The following is a 16,886-nucleotide window of genomic DNA, read 5'->3' on the forward strand; positions in this document are numbered from 1 at the left end:
GTATCTTGCTCTTCTCTTTGCATGTACGTGGTTTTCCCCAATTAGAGCATGAACTCACTGAGAACCAAGACCAGATGTCATGATTTTTCTGTGCTCCACATGGCCCTGTGTGGTTCTCTCGACACAAGGGTACTCAGTAATATTTATTGAATGAAGTGATTCATTTCTTCCTTTTCATTTTACGTTTTGCTCTTTCTATGAAATATCTTAACCAAAATTTATTCCTTTCTAGTTTTTCTTAGCGGAAGTGACAGGCTGCATGTAAGAGGCAAACAGGAAACAGGAATCATATTTCGCTGTCCTCAAACTTTCAGTGAAACAGATTACCCAAGAGCGCTGACCTGTCATAATATTCTGGACCTTCCTAAATATTCTACAATGGAAAAAGTGGAGGAAGCCCTTCAAGTAGCCATCAACAGCAACAGAGGATTTGTCTCTGTCAAAGTCACAGAGCAACAGTGATTTGGAGAGTTTCAGTGAGGCCTCAGAGCCTCAGGCCCTCTCTTCGACTCTTCTGTTCTTCCTTAGGTCTAAGTAGCACAAAGGGTTGATAGGTTTTAGGTAGAATTAGTTGACACATGTTGGTATAAACAATAAAATGATGAATCAAGAGTGATTAAAAAAAAGTAATTTTTTAAAATGAATCAACATTTCTTGATCCCTAAATTTGTTATCAGAATGTTTGCTTTTTACTGAATTATTCCTGAACAATAATTATCATTTAAAAATAAGCTGAATATTAAAAGCTAACAGATATTTTAAAAAATATTGTATATCTAATAAACACACTGCAAATATGAAAGATATACTGAAGCTTGAAAAAAATAAAAATAATTCAAATGTTTTGGAGGCATGTAATGTATATTTTATATTCTAGAATGTCTCCAGAATTTTGATTTTAACCAACTGCTGAGTAATTTATTTGAAAAATCTAAATGTTAAAGGATTTGTTAATTCATTGAATAATTACTCATGCTCAATACTGTGTTCCAAGAATTATTCTAAATGCATATATCATTATTTTGGTTAAACACTGAGCCCAACCAGGAACTCCTGTCTATTGGTAGTTGGAGAAAATGAATAACATGAAATATGTCTTAGAAACATGGCTACGGAATGAATTAAAGGAGAGAAAGAAATATGGCTGTAAATGGCCAAGGAATTTTGTAGACCAGTTCTATCTTATATTAAATTTTAAACTGTATGCTATTCTGTAAATGCCTGTTGTTATGGCAAGCCATACAGAGAAGCCTTGTACCGGTGGCACTTTTGGAAAGGAAAGACCATGAGGTATAGTCCGTGTCGGGGTGGTGATGTGGAAAGAGGGCAGGATCACCAGAGTACAGACAGAACAGAGATAGAGAATGCACTAAGGACACTAGGATGTGAGGTGGTCCGTAGGAGCACAAGCCCCAGGGAATCCTCAGATTTATTTATTTATTTATTTATTTTTTAAAGATTTTATTTATTTGAGAGAGAGAGAATGAGAGAGAGAGAGCACGAGAGGGAAGAGGGTCAGAGGGAGAAGCAGACTCCCTGCTGAGCAGGGAGCCCGATGTGGGACTGGAGCCTGATGCGGGACTCGATCCCCGGACTCCAGGATCATGACCTGAGCCGAAGGCAGTCGTGCAACCAACTGAGCCACCCAGGTGCCCTCCTCAGATTTATTTTTGACACATCTGGTTTCTATAATAAATGGAATGGAGGCCCAGATGTATTCTATTTGAATTTTAAGGGAAAAGGTAAGCTCTAAATCTCAGGGATCCCTAGGCACTTGATTTAGGTTGTATTTTTCAGGCCTTTCAACTCCAACATAAATTTTTCTAATGCAAATGGATGAACTATGCTAAATATTTAGGGAAGACAGCGTAGCACTTCTTTTTTTTTTTTAAGATTTTATATATTTATTTCAGAGAAACAGAGAGAGAGAGAGAGAGAATGAGCAAGGAGAGCGGCAGAGGGAGAGGGAGAAGTAGAGTCCCTGCTGAGCAGGGAGCCTATGCAGGCTTGATTCCAGGATGCTGGGATCATGACCTGAGCAGAAGGCAGACGCTAACAGACTGAGCCACCCAGGCGCCCCTAGTGTGGTAATTATTTACATACTCTTTCAGAAAACAAAGGAAGAGGGGTGCCTGGCTGGCTCAGTCAGAAGAGCATGCAACTCTTGATCATGGTGTTGTGAGTTTGAGCCCCACGTTGGGTATAGAAATTACTTAAAAATAAAATCTTAAATCTTTAGGGCTGCCTGGGTGGCTCAGTCGGTTAAGCGTCTGCCTTCGGTTCAGGTCATGATCCCGGGGTCCTGGGATCCCGCATCAGGCTCCTTGCTCAGCAGGGAGTCTGCTGCTCCCCCTGCTTGTAGTCTCTCTCTCTCTCTCTTCCATGCTCTCTCTCTGGCAAATGAATAAATAAAATCTTTAAAAAATAAATAAAATCTTTAAAAAAAGAAAAAGGAAAACACAGGAAGAGGAAACACTTCCCAATTAAGTACAATGTTGGCATTACTCTAACGTCAAAACCAGACAAAGACATTACAGGAAAAGAAAAGTACAAATATCTCTCATGAGCAGAAACACAAAAAAACCTTTCCAAGATTTTAACATATCAAACATATCCAACAAAATATAAAAAGTATAATACTTTGTGGCCAAGTGGAGTTTAGTCCAGAAATGCTCTTAAAAATCTATTATATCATGAGAGACTATGGACTCTGAAAAACAAACAGGGTTCTAGAGGGGAGGGGGGGTGGGAGGATGGGTTAGCCTGGTGATGGGTATTAAGGAGGGCACGTATGGTTGTTACATGCAAACAATGAATCATGGAACACTACATCAAAAACTAATGATGTATGGTGACTAACATAACATAATACAATTAAAAAAATCTATTATATCTCACTGTAATAAAGCAAAGAAAAAAATCACATAATTACCTCAATAAAGGCAGAAAAAAAATTGACCAATTGCAATAGCCACTCATGTGTGATATTCTTAGCAAACTAGGACCAGAAGGAAACTTCCTCAACCTGATAGAACCTACAAAGAGCTAACCTTACACTTAAATGGTAAGAGACTAAATGCTTTCCTACTAAAACTAGTAACAAGGCGAGGTTGCCTCTCATCACTTCTAGTACAACATTGTACTAGAGTAGTAGTCCATGTAAGAGGGCAAAGAAAAAACGAAAAAGGCATAATGATTGGAAAGGAAGGAGTAAAACTATCTTATTTATAGACTACATCGTTCTCTGCAGAAGATCCTAAGGGATCTAAAACAAAACAAAACAAAAACCTACCAGAAGCATTAAGTAAATATAAAGTCTCAGGATTCAAGGTCAATATATAAAAATTAACTACTTATATATATTAACAACAGTCATAAGTTGAAATTTAAAAAGTATTTGTAATATCAAAAGATAAGTATTTAAGGATAATTTTAACAGAACACATTAAACTGTACAGTGAAAACTAGAAAATACTGCTTAAAGACATTAAAGAAGCTTTAAATTAATGGGGAAGGGCACCTGGTGGCACAGTGGGTTAAGCCTTGGACTCTTGGTTTCGGCTCTGGTTGTGACATCTGCCTCGTGGGATGGAGGCCCTCATCTGGCTCTGGGTTCAGCCAGGAGTTGGCTTGAGACTCTCTATGCACTACCCCCACTCCCCTGCGTGTGTGTGTGTGTGTGTGTCTCTCTCTCTCAAATAAATAAATCTTAAAAAAGAAATTAATGGGGAGAGATATGCTCAAGGATCCAAGAATCAATATTACCAGCATGTCAATTCTTCCCAAACTGATTTAATTTAGTGCAATTTCATTTTTTTTTTAAAGATTTTATTTATTTATTTGAGAGAGAGAGAGAATGAGAGATAGGAAGCATGAGAGGGAAGAGGGTCAGAGGGAGAAGCAGACTCCCTGCTGAGCAGGGAGCCCGATGTGGGACTCGATCCCGGGACTCCAGGACCATGACCTGAGCTGAAGGCAGTCGCTTAACCAACTGAGCCACCCAGGCGCCCTTAGTGCAATTTCAAATCCCTGCAGTCTGTTTTGTAGATATTGATAAATTTATCCTAAAATATATATGGAAATGGGAAGGACCTAAAATAGCCAAAACAAACAAACAAATATAATAGTCAAAACAACACCGAAGAAAAGACAATGGTGGAGCATTTGAATGAAGTGATTTTGAGACTTAATTATAATCTACAGTAATCAAGGCAAGTGTGGTCTTAAGAGTAAAAATAGACATATAGATAGAGGGGACACGGTAAAAACTAGTCCAGAAATAAATCCAATTACACATAGCCAACAGAGTTTTGATAAAGACCCTAAGGCAATTCAATCGGGAAAGGCTAGCTAGAACAACTGGAAATCTGTAAGGACAAAAATGAACCTCTATCCTTACCTCGCACCATAAAGAATAATTCATTTGAAATGTAACAAAGACCTAAAACTATAAAACTTGTAGAAGATAACATATAAGAAAATCTTGGGGGCGCCTGGGTGGATCAGTCGGTTGGGTGTCTGCCTTCCGCTGGGGTAATGGTACCGGCGTCCTGGGATCCAGCCCCACATCCTGTTCCGTGCTCACTGGGGAGCCTGCTTCTCCCTCTCCCTCTGCCTGCCTGTCTGCCTACTTGTGATCTCTCTCTCTGTGTCAAATAAATAAATAAAATCTTAAAAAAAAAAAGAAAATCTTTGTAACCTTGGGTTAAGCAAAGATTTCTTAAGACAAAAGAAAAAAAGAAAGGCATTAACTATGTAAAAGAGAAAAATGGATAAATTGCATTGAAATTAAAAACTTCAGCTCTTCAAAAGACACTTAATAAAATTTAAAAACAAGCCACAGATTGTCAGAAAACATTTCAAAACATATTTAACAAAGGCCTTGATATATAACATAAAGTACTGTAATATATATAAAGAACTTTGAGATACTAAGCAAATTAATAAATGGCAAAAGATATGAATAGACACTTCAAGTAAGAGACAGAGATTAGCACTAATAAGCATATGAAAAGATGCTTAACATCATTAAGCATTAGGGAAATGGAAATTAAAACCATAGTATGACACACGTACAGACCACTGCAACTGCTATAATTACAAAGCCTGACAATACCAAATGTCATCAAGGATATAGAGGGACTGGCACTCCCATAAATTGCTGGGGGTAATGCAAAACGGCATAGCACCTTGGAAAGATCTGGTCGTTTCTTATATCATATTCATGCATGTATTTACCATACGATACAGCAATTCTATTTTTAGGTATTTACTCACAAGAAACGAAAACACTTAATCCACTCCACGACTGGCTCACAGTCATAGCACTTCTATTCACCGTAGCCCCAAACTGGAAAGAACTGAAAAGTCCGTGAATTGGTGAACGGATAAACAGCTAAATCCCTGTATACTCATCTGTCGTAATAACATTCAACAATAACTACTGACTGACCCACTACTGATGAAACACGGGATTAATCTCAAAAGCATTACGCTAAGTGGAGAAAAAAAAAACCAAACACAAAGACTGCACAGGTTTGACTCCATCTGTAAGGAATTCTCGAAGACGCAAACTGTACTGACAGAAAGCACATCAGCGGTTGCCAGGCACCGCAGTGCGGGCGGAGGGACTGACCGCGCGGCTCTCGGTTTCAGTTTCCTTGCGGTCGTGGGGCGGAGCTCGAAACCGAACGCTTAACTAGCTTTCCTTGCCACAATAGTTCCTGGAAATTCTGCAAGTCGGCCTGTGTCACTGCTCCTCCTAGCGGAACTGCAGTGTTTCTTCCAAGGCCACTAGGTCCAGGCGTTCGGGTGGCCACTGCTCGCCGGGGGACACCCCCTCAGCCCTGCCCACCCACGTCATCTGCCAGCACCCTGTTTACTCTGGCAGCCTTCCAAGCCCTCGGTGACCCGTTCGAGTTTCCCTTTCCTTTTCGATTCCGCCCCCTTACAAGCACAACGGTTTCGCTTCGTATTGGAACTGCGGGCTCCGCCCCCAAACAGCACGTTGCGAGCCGGCGGCCGAGCGGGGGCGGAGTAGCTGAGGCTGCGGTGCCTCGACGCCACTGCGCTGTCTGCCCGCTCCGGCTGCGCACCGCGACGCCGGGGTCGGTTTTCTCGCGAACTCCGTCTCCTCCGAAGTCCGGAGAGCCGAGGCGCGGCCGTGGAACCCGGGAAAGCGGCGATGGAGCAGAGGCCGCGAAGGAGAGCTCGGGGCGGCGTGCGCCCGGTTCCCGGGCCGGTCCCCCCGCCCCGACCCGCAGCGCCGCGGCGCTCCGCGGAGCTGCCGGGCACTCAGCTCTGGCTGTTCCCCAGTGCCGCGGGCCTCCGCAGGGCGCTGCCCCAGAGGACCGAGGCGACCCGTCAGATGTGCTGCACGCGCGGGCGCCTCGTGGTGTTGGAGCGCGGCGGGGCCGGCGTCGAGGTCCACCAGCTGCCGGCGGGGAGCGACGGCGCCAAAAAGCCGAGTGAGTGGGGCGGGCAGTGCCCCATCCGCCCTCCCGCCTCGGGCTGGGGGTGTGAGGGTGGGCGGCCGGGGGCCCCAAGTGTAGCGCCTGCGGAGCGGCCCGAGGGTGGGTGTGGCGGTCCTTCCCTAAACGCGAAGGGAAGCTCAGGAGGGGACCCGACGCCGCAGCGGTCTGCGGTGGCCGCAGAAACGCGCCGGGCCGGGTGGCTTTTAAATTTCGCGCGTGCGAGCGCCTGAGCTCTCCCGTATCCGCGTTCCCAGTTGGCGCGGAGTTTGCAGGATGGTGGCGAGAACTGGGTCGCGCACTCTGCAAATGGGTTGCGCAGTCTGCAAGTAGCCCACGCGGAGGGAGCGCGCGTGCAGGCAGCATCTTCTTATCTAGTCCGCCGTTAGCATTGGTTTCTGTTGAAGTTTACTTTTCACTTACTCCTCTTTAGAACACAGCGGCTCCGATTTTGTGACCCTTTGGAGAATATAGTTCTCTTGTTCTCAACGATAATATCTTATATATGCAAACGATTTAAAGAATGCTTTCAGTTGCACTTCTCCGAGGTGGCAATCTCCGTAGATGAGGTCAGGAACTGTGGTTCCGATTTTAAAGGTGGAGGAAAGCAAGTGGCCATTCTTAATCTTAGAAAGTTTGCCCGTCTGTTGAGTGAGGAAAATGGCATTTTACTGGTCGTTATGCTTTTAACTCGGGCGAAGTCGAACATCTTTTTTTTTTTTTCTATTGATCGTTTGCTTTCCTTTTTTGGTGACCTGTTTGTTCATATCTTAGACTGGCTTTTTAAAAATTGAGTTGTAATCTTTTTCTTATTTATTTGAAAGAGTTATTTGAACATTGAGTAAGAATAGCCCTTTGTCCGGCATAGACGTTGATGTTTTTCCCAACTTTAGTTGATGTTATTTTAGTCTCCTTAATCTTTTCTGTTAAGGCTTATGGATTTTGTGTTACAAAGCTATCCACACTCAAGTTTTTTTTTTTTTTTTAATGTACTCATCTTTATAGCAATTTTAAGCTTTTACTTATGTTTTTAAGTAGGCTTGGTGGAGCCCAACGGGAGGCTTAAACTCATGACCCTGAGATCAAGGCCTGAGTTGAAATCAAGAGTCTGGGGGGGGCTTACCCAACTGAGCCACCCAGGCACCCCTTATGCTTTTATTTTAAAGTTAAAATTTTGGATGCACTTGAAAATTATTTTGATTTAAGGAGGTAGGGGAACTTAGATTTGTTTCTCCAAGTGGCTAGTCTGATGTCAGTACCTTTTTTTGAGTAACCTTTTTTTTTTCCTCCCTGGCTCTTGAGTAACTTTTTTTTTCAACTGGTTGGAAATGCTGATCTCTGAAAAATATTACTGTTTAAACTATTTCTTCTTCATTACCAAACTTTTTTGGTTCTCAGAGCGTTTCTAGTATGAAGATTTGTGCTTGGAGATTTTTACATGAATAAATTCTATTTGGTTAGGTTAGAACCGAAAAGTAAAGTCCCACATCCAATTTTTGTGAACAAATTAAATGAGATAAGCGTAAATGGTAACTGAACAATTTTTAAGTCTCTTTTAGGAAGGGCTAAATATGCAATAATGCCAATAAAAATTATTTTGACAGCATGCCTCCTTAAAAATTAGTCCTCAAACACAATTCTTCCTTTTAAAAATACAGAACTTGGCTTCTTTGTGGAGCAATGAGGAGAGTTTTATTATTATGATTCGTTTTGTCTTTGGAAAGAGTTTATCTCAAAATACACAATATATATTTTCTCCTAAAATGAGTTATGTCATCCAGATACTGTTATATTTTCTTACAGACTTTTTCATTTCTGTCACTTCAAATTTAATTTCTCTGTCTCAATGTATTAAACAGGAATCTAAAAGCAAATATTTAATTGGTTATTTTTAAACTATATCGATTTTGTTTTATTTTATTTTTTTAGAGGGGGGGAGGGACAGAAGAAGAGGGAAAGAAAGAAATGTAAGCAGGCGCCACACTCCTCCATCTCACAACCCTGAGATCGTGACCTGAGCCGAAATCAAGAGATGGGCTTAACTGACTGAGCCACCCAGGTGCCCCAAAACTATATTCAATTTAGAACAAAGTATGAATCAGTGCTTTCCCAAATTGAAAAAAATCCATGGGTCAAAACAATAGTCATTGCTAATTGGTCTGCTTTTGTTCTTGAATTTTTCTTTAAAGAGAGGTTCATGTTAAGTCAAAGGTGGTCTAGTTGAAATTTTTTTCCAGGTGTTTTAAGTGTATTATAATGAAATAAATAATGATAATGGGTAATAACCAGAGTCATGATAGTTCCTGATTGGATTTGCTCTGCAGAGTGCATTAAATTAGGAAAAAAAATGAAGATACATTCCGTGGACCAAGGAGCAGAGCACATGCTGATTCTGTCCTCAGATGGAAAACCATTTGAGTACAACTATAGCATAGAACATGCAAGGTAGGGAACTTCTTTTTCTTTTATTAAAAGTTATTTAAAATGTACTCAAAAGGCAATCATAAGTTTTGTATTATGGTTTTCTATTATGCCCTGCTTTACGTAGTGGCTCTTAAATAAACAATTCTGAAATGACCAGTGAATTCCATCAGTGAGCTACAGCCAAGTTATGTCCCATAGACATCAGGTCTTGCTTTGACATTTATTTATTCATTTATTTTTTTTTTAAAGATTTTTATTTATTTATTTGACAGACATAGACACAGCGAGAGAGGGAACACAAGCAGGGGGAATGGGAGAGGGAGAAGCAGGCTTTCCGCCGAGCAGGGAGCCCGATGTGGGGCTCAATCCCAGGACCCAGGGATCATGACCCGAGCCGAAGGCAGACGCTTAACGACTGAGCCACCCAGGCACCCCTTGCTTTGACATTTAAAAGAAACGGTTGTTAGTCTGCCTCACCCCAAATTGGTCTTCCACGGTCATTAATTCATTTACCCCTCATTATGAGTTAGATTATCAGAAATAAAAAGTTTTCAACGTAGGAGAAAAATACATTGTCATGGAATGATTTGTGAGACTTTTTCCAAGTAGATCATATGAATTAGAACTTACTTTCATCTTGTGTTATTCCTGTATCATACAGTTATTGTTTGCAAAAGAGACTTGGAATCATCCTAATTACAATTATGTATATAGTGCACATTATTTTCCTTTTAAACCACCAATTAAAACAGATGTAGTATTTTTATAATTTTAGATGTACTGAATGTGAAGCAGTAAATTTAAATTTTTCTTTGAGCTTCAATCCCAGTTAAATACAATTAATTTTAACATCGATGTTGTGACTTCGATTGCAGTGATTGACATAAAATATATTTTCTTTCATCAGGTTTCAGTGCATTTTACAAGAAAAAAGTATAATTCAGATCACATGTGGAGATTATCATTCTCTTGCACTCTCAAAAGGTAGTTTTCTGGAATACTGTTTTTTAGAGGGAATAATGTGTATATATGTAGAACTAGTAGAATGTATCTGCTTCACTTTGTAACAGACAAAAATAATGGTTTTGAATTTGATATGGTTCAGGGCACTTGTACTTTTTTTTAAAAGCTCTAGGCCCACCGTGGGGCTTGAACTCACAACCCTGAGATAGAGTCGATAAAGAGTCACATGCTCTACCAACTGAGCCAGCCGGGCACCCCAAGGCACTTGTTAGAAAATAAAGAGTAATTTTTGGATGTATTAAAATCTCTAGGGTTCCATATTTACTGTTCCTACAATGTACTCTGTCAGATGACAAAACTAAAGCGATTTATTTACTTATTTTTTTTAAAGATTTTATTTATTTATTCATGAGAGACACAGAGAGAGAGAGAGAGAGAGGCAGAGGGAGAAGCAGGCTCCCAAGGAGCAGGGAGCCCGATGCGGGACTCGATCCCAGGACTCTGGGATCATGACCTGAGCCGAAGGCAGATGCCTAACCATCTGAGCCACCCAGGCCGCCCCTAAAGCGACTTAGTAAAGAATTTGATATTAGATGTAGAATGTTTCTGGTTTTCATGGGCCCATTTCTTGAATTTGATTATAATATGTTCAGGTAGGTTCATTCTACCTGTCTTTGTCCGTTTGGGCTGCTATAACAAAAATACCATAGATTGGCTGACTTAAACAGCAGAAATTTCTTTCTCCCAGTTCTGGAGGCTGGAAGTCCAGTTCAAGGTGCCAGCAGATTTGGTGTCTGTGTGAGGGCCTGTCTTCTTACATGGTGGAGAGGGCAAGAGAACTCTCTGGAATTTCTCTTCTCAGGGCACTAATCTCATTCTTGAGGGCTCCATCCTGATGAGCTCAGCTAATCCTAATCACCTCCCAAAGGTCCACCTCCTAATACCTTCACATTGAGGGTTAGGATTTCAACATATAATATATTTTTTGAGGGGGACATGACCATTAAAGAAGCCCACGATCTAGTGATGTGGGGCAAAGGTGGGTGTGCAGGGTTTATGACTGGTACATCACAATCTAGGAAGATAAGATTTGGGGAAGCCAGGACACAGCCTCTACCCTTGGAGGCAGGAGGTAAGGAAGTGCTGCTAAAGAGAAGATTTCTTCTAGTTTTTTCTGTCTCAGACATAGGGGGAGTTGAATGTAAGAAACTGATAGTATAGTATGGGTAACATACATAATGCCCTAAGTTACTGTTTCCTGCGCTTTAAACTTAATTAAGGCAGCATTTTGTTTGTTTATGTCAAGGTGGTGAGCTGTTTTGCATGGGGACAGAATTTACATGGCCAACTTGGAGTTGGAAGACTGTTTGCCTCAATCCCCCACGCCACAGATTGTGGAGAACCTCTCAGGAGTCCCCTTGGTTCAGATTTCCGCAGGAAAAGCCCACAGCGTGGCCTTGTCATGTCTGGAAACATCTACTCGTGGGGGGAGAAACGATTTGGGACAGCTAGGCCTGGGCCACGCCAACGGTATGGAGCCCTGCTTTCATGTTCCCCTTATCAGATGTATTTGTTAGGTAAGAGGTGAATTTGACACAGGCCCCCCTGTCAGAGATGGTTCAGGCCTTCACGGTCGTTGGTGCTGTTCTTCCTGGTTACCTCTGTCTTCAGGGCAGAAGCAATCTAGGAGACAGGCGTCGTGTGGAAGTGTGTTGCCGTGAGTGGAGATACGCGTCAGGGGTGTGTGGGCTCAGGGAAAGAGCCCTGCACTGGTCGGAATACCTGGACCCTGTTTCCCGCTGCGCAAGTCAGCTAATGGCAGGCCCTTACTAAGTCACCTAACTTTTCTCTAGGCCTTCTTTTCTTTTTTCTGTAAAGCGATGGCGTTTGGATGGAATGATCTCCGAAGTGCCTTTGCACTCAAATGTCTACTAATACAGGTATATCCATATTAGGACAAAAGGTTACTAATCTCTTCAGAAACTCACATATTCTAATCTTAGTCTATAACGTATCAATTATATCTGTATACGCAGATGTGGAGAAAAACCTGTAATTCCCACTATCGAACTGCTTCCACAAAGCAGATGGCAACTTTCTTACGATCCCGAATACCCTCTTGGAGTTTTAGGTGTGGCAAATTGCTGCTTTATCAGCTGTGGTAACGCACTGGTTTTCCCCCTGGGTTAGTGGATCTTTCCCCCACGTGGCCCAGTGCTAATTACTTAGAAGCAACCACAGTCAATGTTAGAAAATATGCAAAGGAGGGAAAGGAATAAAGAGCAGTTAAACTGTTTTTGCTGAACTTCTAAGTGCTTTGACAAGGAAATTGTGAGAAGAAAGGAGAGGTAATGTAGGGCAGGAACACTGTTGTAGAGAATTTAAAAGAAAGAAAGAATCTTTATGTTCATTAAAAGGGTGATTTTAGATGGGAATTGAAATACCAGATATGCTGCAATTAATCAGTTAGGCTAACAGGAGAAGAGTGGGTTCTGGGAAGTGGCTTGACACTTTCACGTGAGTTCTGCTCTGTGTGGCCCTTTGACCACTGCCTCACCCCCAGTTTTAGGCCAAAATAAATATACCAACATAGAGGCCTTTCTTGTCAGAAGGTGTTGGGAACTGTGGCTGCCGGCTGAGAGACAGTCCAGGTATGTTCCTAGTAGCGCGGAACTCCAGCGTCCTCTTTGGATCACGCCAGCTGTTCTTTTCCTTGCATAGGTGAATATTTTCCTTCCCTTATTGAAGCACTGGACAATCAGAAAGTTGAATTTCTTGCTTGTGGTGGCTCTCACACTGCCCTGCTCACAACGGTGCGTGTATCCTTGACTCCGATGGTAATTCTGGAAGAACTTTGTAGTGGGAAAAAGCACAAAATACCTGCGTGTGGGCACTTAGTATTTCCCTGAGAAGAAGGGTGGACTTCCCACATGCAGGATTGTCCTCCTGATAATTTGGGGGCTTTGCTTTGACAGTCTTTTTTTTTTTTTTTTTTTTTTAAGATTTACTTATTTTAGAGAGTGTGTGCACACAAGCAGGGGAGGGGCAGAGAGGGAGAGAAGCAGACTCTACAATGAGTGCAGAGCCCAGTGTGGGGCTTGATCTCATGACCCTAATATTATGACCTTAGCCAAAATCCAGAGTCAGGGACACTTAACCTACTGAGCCACCCAGGATCCCCTGATAGTCCTTTTATTAATTCACTTATCAGTGAGTAGTGATAACTTTTATAAGTTATCCACTTATAAACTTATATAACTTTAACTTTTATATAACTTTATAAACTTATAAACACTTATATAACAAAAGAATAAATAACTTTTGTTAATTATTGAGTAATATCACGGAATCAGTAATATTTTATTATTAAGTAGTATTGCTTACTGTTGTATTTTTCTAGAATCTGATAAGAAGTTTTCTTTCTTTAGGATGGGCTGGTATTTACTTTGGTGCTGGAAAGTATGGGCAACTCGGTCACAATTGCACACAGAACGAATTAAGACCCCGTTTGGTGACTGAGCTCGCTGGGAATAGGGTGACCCAGATAGCGTGTGGAAGGTAAGTTGTAATGTGTCTGTGAAAATTGATGAAATCAATACCATAAATTTAGACAGGTGGTTTAATAAAACTCCCATCAGCTTTTGATTGAGATAAAAGTATCAAACATTTTCACATGGGTGAAGATGCTTAATTTACATTATTAGATAATTTTATTTTAGTATATGTATTTGATTTCATTGGCTTTTTTTTTTAAGATTTTATTTCAGAGAGAGAGAGTACACAGTGGGGGGAGACAGGCAGAGGGGAGAGGAGAAGCAGGCTCCCCACTGAGCAGGGAGCCCGATGAGGGGTCGATCCCAGGACCCTGAGACCATGACCTGAGCTGAAGGCAGATGCTTAACCGATGGAGCCACCCTGGTGCCCCTTCATTGGCTTTTAAAAAAATATTTATTTAAATAATCTCTTCCCAACGTGGGGCTAAAACTCAGAACTCTGAGATCAAGAGTTGCATGCTCCTCAGACTGAGCCAGGCAGCATGCCCTGCATTGTTTTGTTTTTTTTTTTTAATGAGAAAACTTATTCACTTTCTGTTGCCCCTTTAGTGAAATATCTTTGTAACTGTTCAAACACACTTTAAACCTTTAAGAAAAGTATGTCATTTATTTGGGAAAAAATAAACATGAATCACAAAGGATTATTCATTGATGTAATGACTTTCTCACAACCCCCCAGAGGCCAACATACTGTTACTATAATTTTTTTCAGAGTGATCACAGTAGAGGGTAAGACAAAGTCAGTGGTGGTTTGAGTAGAATATTCTGATAAGTTTGATTTTTTTTATAGCTTTTTTTTTTAAATAAAAGTAGAAAAACTTGCTCAAACTCCTTGGCTTACTTAGTTATTCCTTGAACATCATTCAGTCCATTTCTCACCAGTGGGATTTTGGGTGTTGGTGAGGTTAAGAAATCTTTCAATCAGATACTCTTCTTTTGGGCAATCCTTCCTTATTAAACAGGCAAATTCAGGCTGTATCTGAATATTGGGTTCATGTGTTTGTTTACCAAAATCCTTTGTGTAAAAATTCGTGTATGTACTTTTCAGTCTATAGACCTATTCTTTTATGAATCCTGGAGTAAAATTACATAAATGGATATTATTAAAGTAGACCAGATTATTGGGATGGTATGATTCTCTGCATTCAAGGGAACATTACCACCACCTTGGATTTTTAACGCTCAATTCTTTTAAGTAGCATTTGTTAGAAGAGGAGTCTCATGTAAGAGATAGCTTAATACACACCAGGGCAGTTCCCCTACTAACAACAGGAGAATTCACTGAAAGATGCTCAGAACTCACTGAAAACTGTTAAAGTCAGATTCCCGTTTATTATAAGAGATGGATACAAATTAGAACCAAAAGAAGTGATGTATGGGACGGAGTCTAGGAGGAGTCCAAACAAGGAGCTTCCGCTGTCCAGTCCCCTTGGAATCACGGATGGGATGGTATTACCCTCCTCCCAGCCCAGAACATGACAATGTGTAGAGTATTGCCCCTTCAGGGAAGCGCACCCAAGTCCAGAGTAATTGGGTTCATTGCTAGTCCTGATTGATTGGATCATTGCCCCGGCGGTGAAACTGTACATCCAGCCTCTCCCAGTAGGTTGGGCTTCATGTAGCCAGAGGGGCCCTTCCTGAGGCCACCTGGGTCCAACTGTAGAGTGATCTCTGAAGCTTGCCCATGAATAAACAAAGACACTCCTATCACCTGGGAAATTCTAAGGCTCAGAGGTTACCTCCCAGGCAACTGAGGACCAAGGCAAATTCTTTACTTAACGGCCTTCTCACGAGGTGGTGAGGAGGCCATGGAGCCAATCAGTAAGGGAATCATTATGGGTAAGGTCTTATGGAAATAGAGGAGAGCTCAGAAAGGATCGCCTAATTCCATCTCAGCGAATTAGTTTTCACTCACCGGGTAAACCCAATTTCAGCAGTTTCCGTGTTGCTGCGTGCTGTCTTCATTGTAGATAATTGAGAATTGACCGTATGTGCTTTTATTTAATAGGCGGCACACACTTGCCTATGTTTCTGATTTGGGGAAAGTCGTGTCTTTTGGTTCTGGAAAAGAAGGACAACTGGGAAACGGTGGAACACATAATCAGCTGATACCACTTCCCATGAAATCGCCATCAAATGAAGAACTCAAATTTGGTAAATTTTGTAGGAGCACAGGATTTGGCATAAATACCACTGTCAAGAAACTGATTTTTCTAAGTTTGTAATGTGACAAGGAAAAAAAATGTATGACTAAGAAGGGAGTTTCTCTAAACATTGGTTTCATTTTTTTTACTTGTAAAGAACTTAAAATATTCAGTATAATTAATGAAGTCAAAATAACCATTAGTGTTCTCTTACCCCTTCAGATTAAGATTAATGTGGCCCTAAAATGATAGAAGATTAAAAATAGATGATATGGATTCAGAGGTATATGTTGCAGGAGACCTATAAATTCCGTGGTGATTGGTTTTCCACCTTGGTAACTGACTCACAATCACCTAAACCCCTGAGAATGTTCTCTGTTCTATGCCAGGCACTGTTCTATGCCAGGCACTGTTAACTTGTGCTTAGCCCTTACGTGTGTTACCTAACCTGTCCTTTAAACAGTTCGGGGAGATGTGTGCTCTCAGGCTCATTTTACTGGAGGGTACAGAAACTTGGAGGGTGAAGGGTTAAGCCAGTTCTTACAGCCGAGTCAGTGTTTGGCTGGATTTGAACTGTGGCCTGAGCCACACAGAGCTCGGAAAACACTCTGCTATCAAAAACTGTCTCAAGAGTACTTTGGTTACCTACTTCTGAAACCTTAGTTGGTGACCCAAGGTACCAGAAACCCTCTTAAGTACTTCTGGGGAAAAATGAAAAGAGTAGGGTTATTTCTTTGAGCCAGCTCAATTATTTGATTTCTTAAAACACCACTTAGACTTTTGAAGTACTTATATTACATTCTTTATAGCCGGTAGTTACTGGTTAAATCTTGAGTTGTAGAATATGGCTTTTGGTAATGAGAGCTGAATTAAACCAGGGATCAGCTAACTAAAAATACTGGTTTGACTATTTTATATATAAGTGTTTACATTAATTATGTATGTCAGACTGATGTCACCTGTCAACCTTGTAGATCGCCTGTGTTTGCCAACTAGACTTTACTCTGAAGGAAATGTATATTTCTGCTTCATGGGTGGGAAATGTGTTGAGTCTCTGTGTATCATAAAGAGAAAAGGACTAAGTTTAAGAAGAATCTGAAATGATTTAAATTGAGTGTGCATGTTTGTGCCAGTCAATTTCTGCACTTTCTTTTTCTGTCTCCCTTTCAGAAAGCCGTGCTTCAGAAAAGGAGTTAATATTGATTGCTGGAGGGAATCAAAGCATTTTGCTCTGGATGGGAAAAAAGGTAAAAATAGATCTCTAGATGTTTTATAACTTGGTATTTTAAGCAAACTGAAGGGTTTCAGGATCCAAGTGTGGGTGATTCCAA

The 16,886-nt window shown here is 41.1% G+C and overlaps 2 protein-coding genes across 3 annotated transcripts in view; both read left to right on the forward strand.

The window, feature by feature from the left end:
* The window catches only part of HERC6 (HECT and RLD domain containing E3 ubiquitin protein ligase family member 6), a 57,752-nt gene extending 55,788 nt beyond the window's left edge, over positions 1 to 1,964 (forward strand). Inside the window, exon 23 of one of the 2 annotated variants that reach the window (XM_027597401.2) lies at positions 233 to 1,964. In XM_027597401.2, the coding sequence (XP_027453202.1) occupies positions 233 to 462 (230 nt within the window). In that variant the 3' untranslated portion in view covers positions 463 to 1,964. The remainder of the gene's footprint in view (positions 1 to 232) is intronic. The other variant, XM_027597402.2, reaches the window with a different exon arrangement.
* A 3,971-nt stretch (positions 1,965 to 5,935) lies between these two features.
* HERC5 (HECT and RLD domain containing E3 ubiquitin protein ligase 5) overlaps positions 5,936 to 16,886 on the forward strand; it is a 41,479-nt gene continuing 30,528 nt past the window's right edge. Inside the window, 11 exon segments of the mRNA XM_027597399.2 lie at positions 5,936 to 6,467; positions 8,795 to 8,915; positions 9,802 to 9,878; positions 11,164 to 11,174; positions 11,176 to 11,226; positions 11,228 to 11,387; positions 12,579 to 12,670; positions 13,286 to 13,298; positions 13,301 to 13,415; positions 15,420 to 15,565; positions 16,726 to 16,802. Coding sequence (XP_027453200.2) covers positions 6,185 to 6,467; positions 8,795 to 8,915; positions 9,802 to 9,878; positions 11,164 to 11,174; positions 11,176 to 11,226; positions 11,228 to 11,387; positions 12,579 to 12,670; positions 13,286 to 13,298; positions 13,301 to 13,415; positions 15,420 to 15,565; positions 16,726 to 16,802 — 1,146 coding nt within the window. The 5' untranslated portion in view covers positions 5,936 to 6,184.

This window comes from Zalophus californianus, chromosome 2 (genome assembly GCF_009762305.2).
Source record: "Zalophus californianus isolate mZalCal1 chromosome 2, mZalCal1.pri.v2, whole genome shotgun sequence".
Lineage (NCBI taxonomy): Eukaryota > Metazoa > Chordata > Mammalia > Carnivora > Otariidae > Zalophus > Zalophus californianus.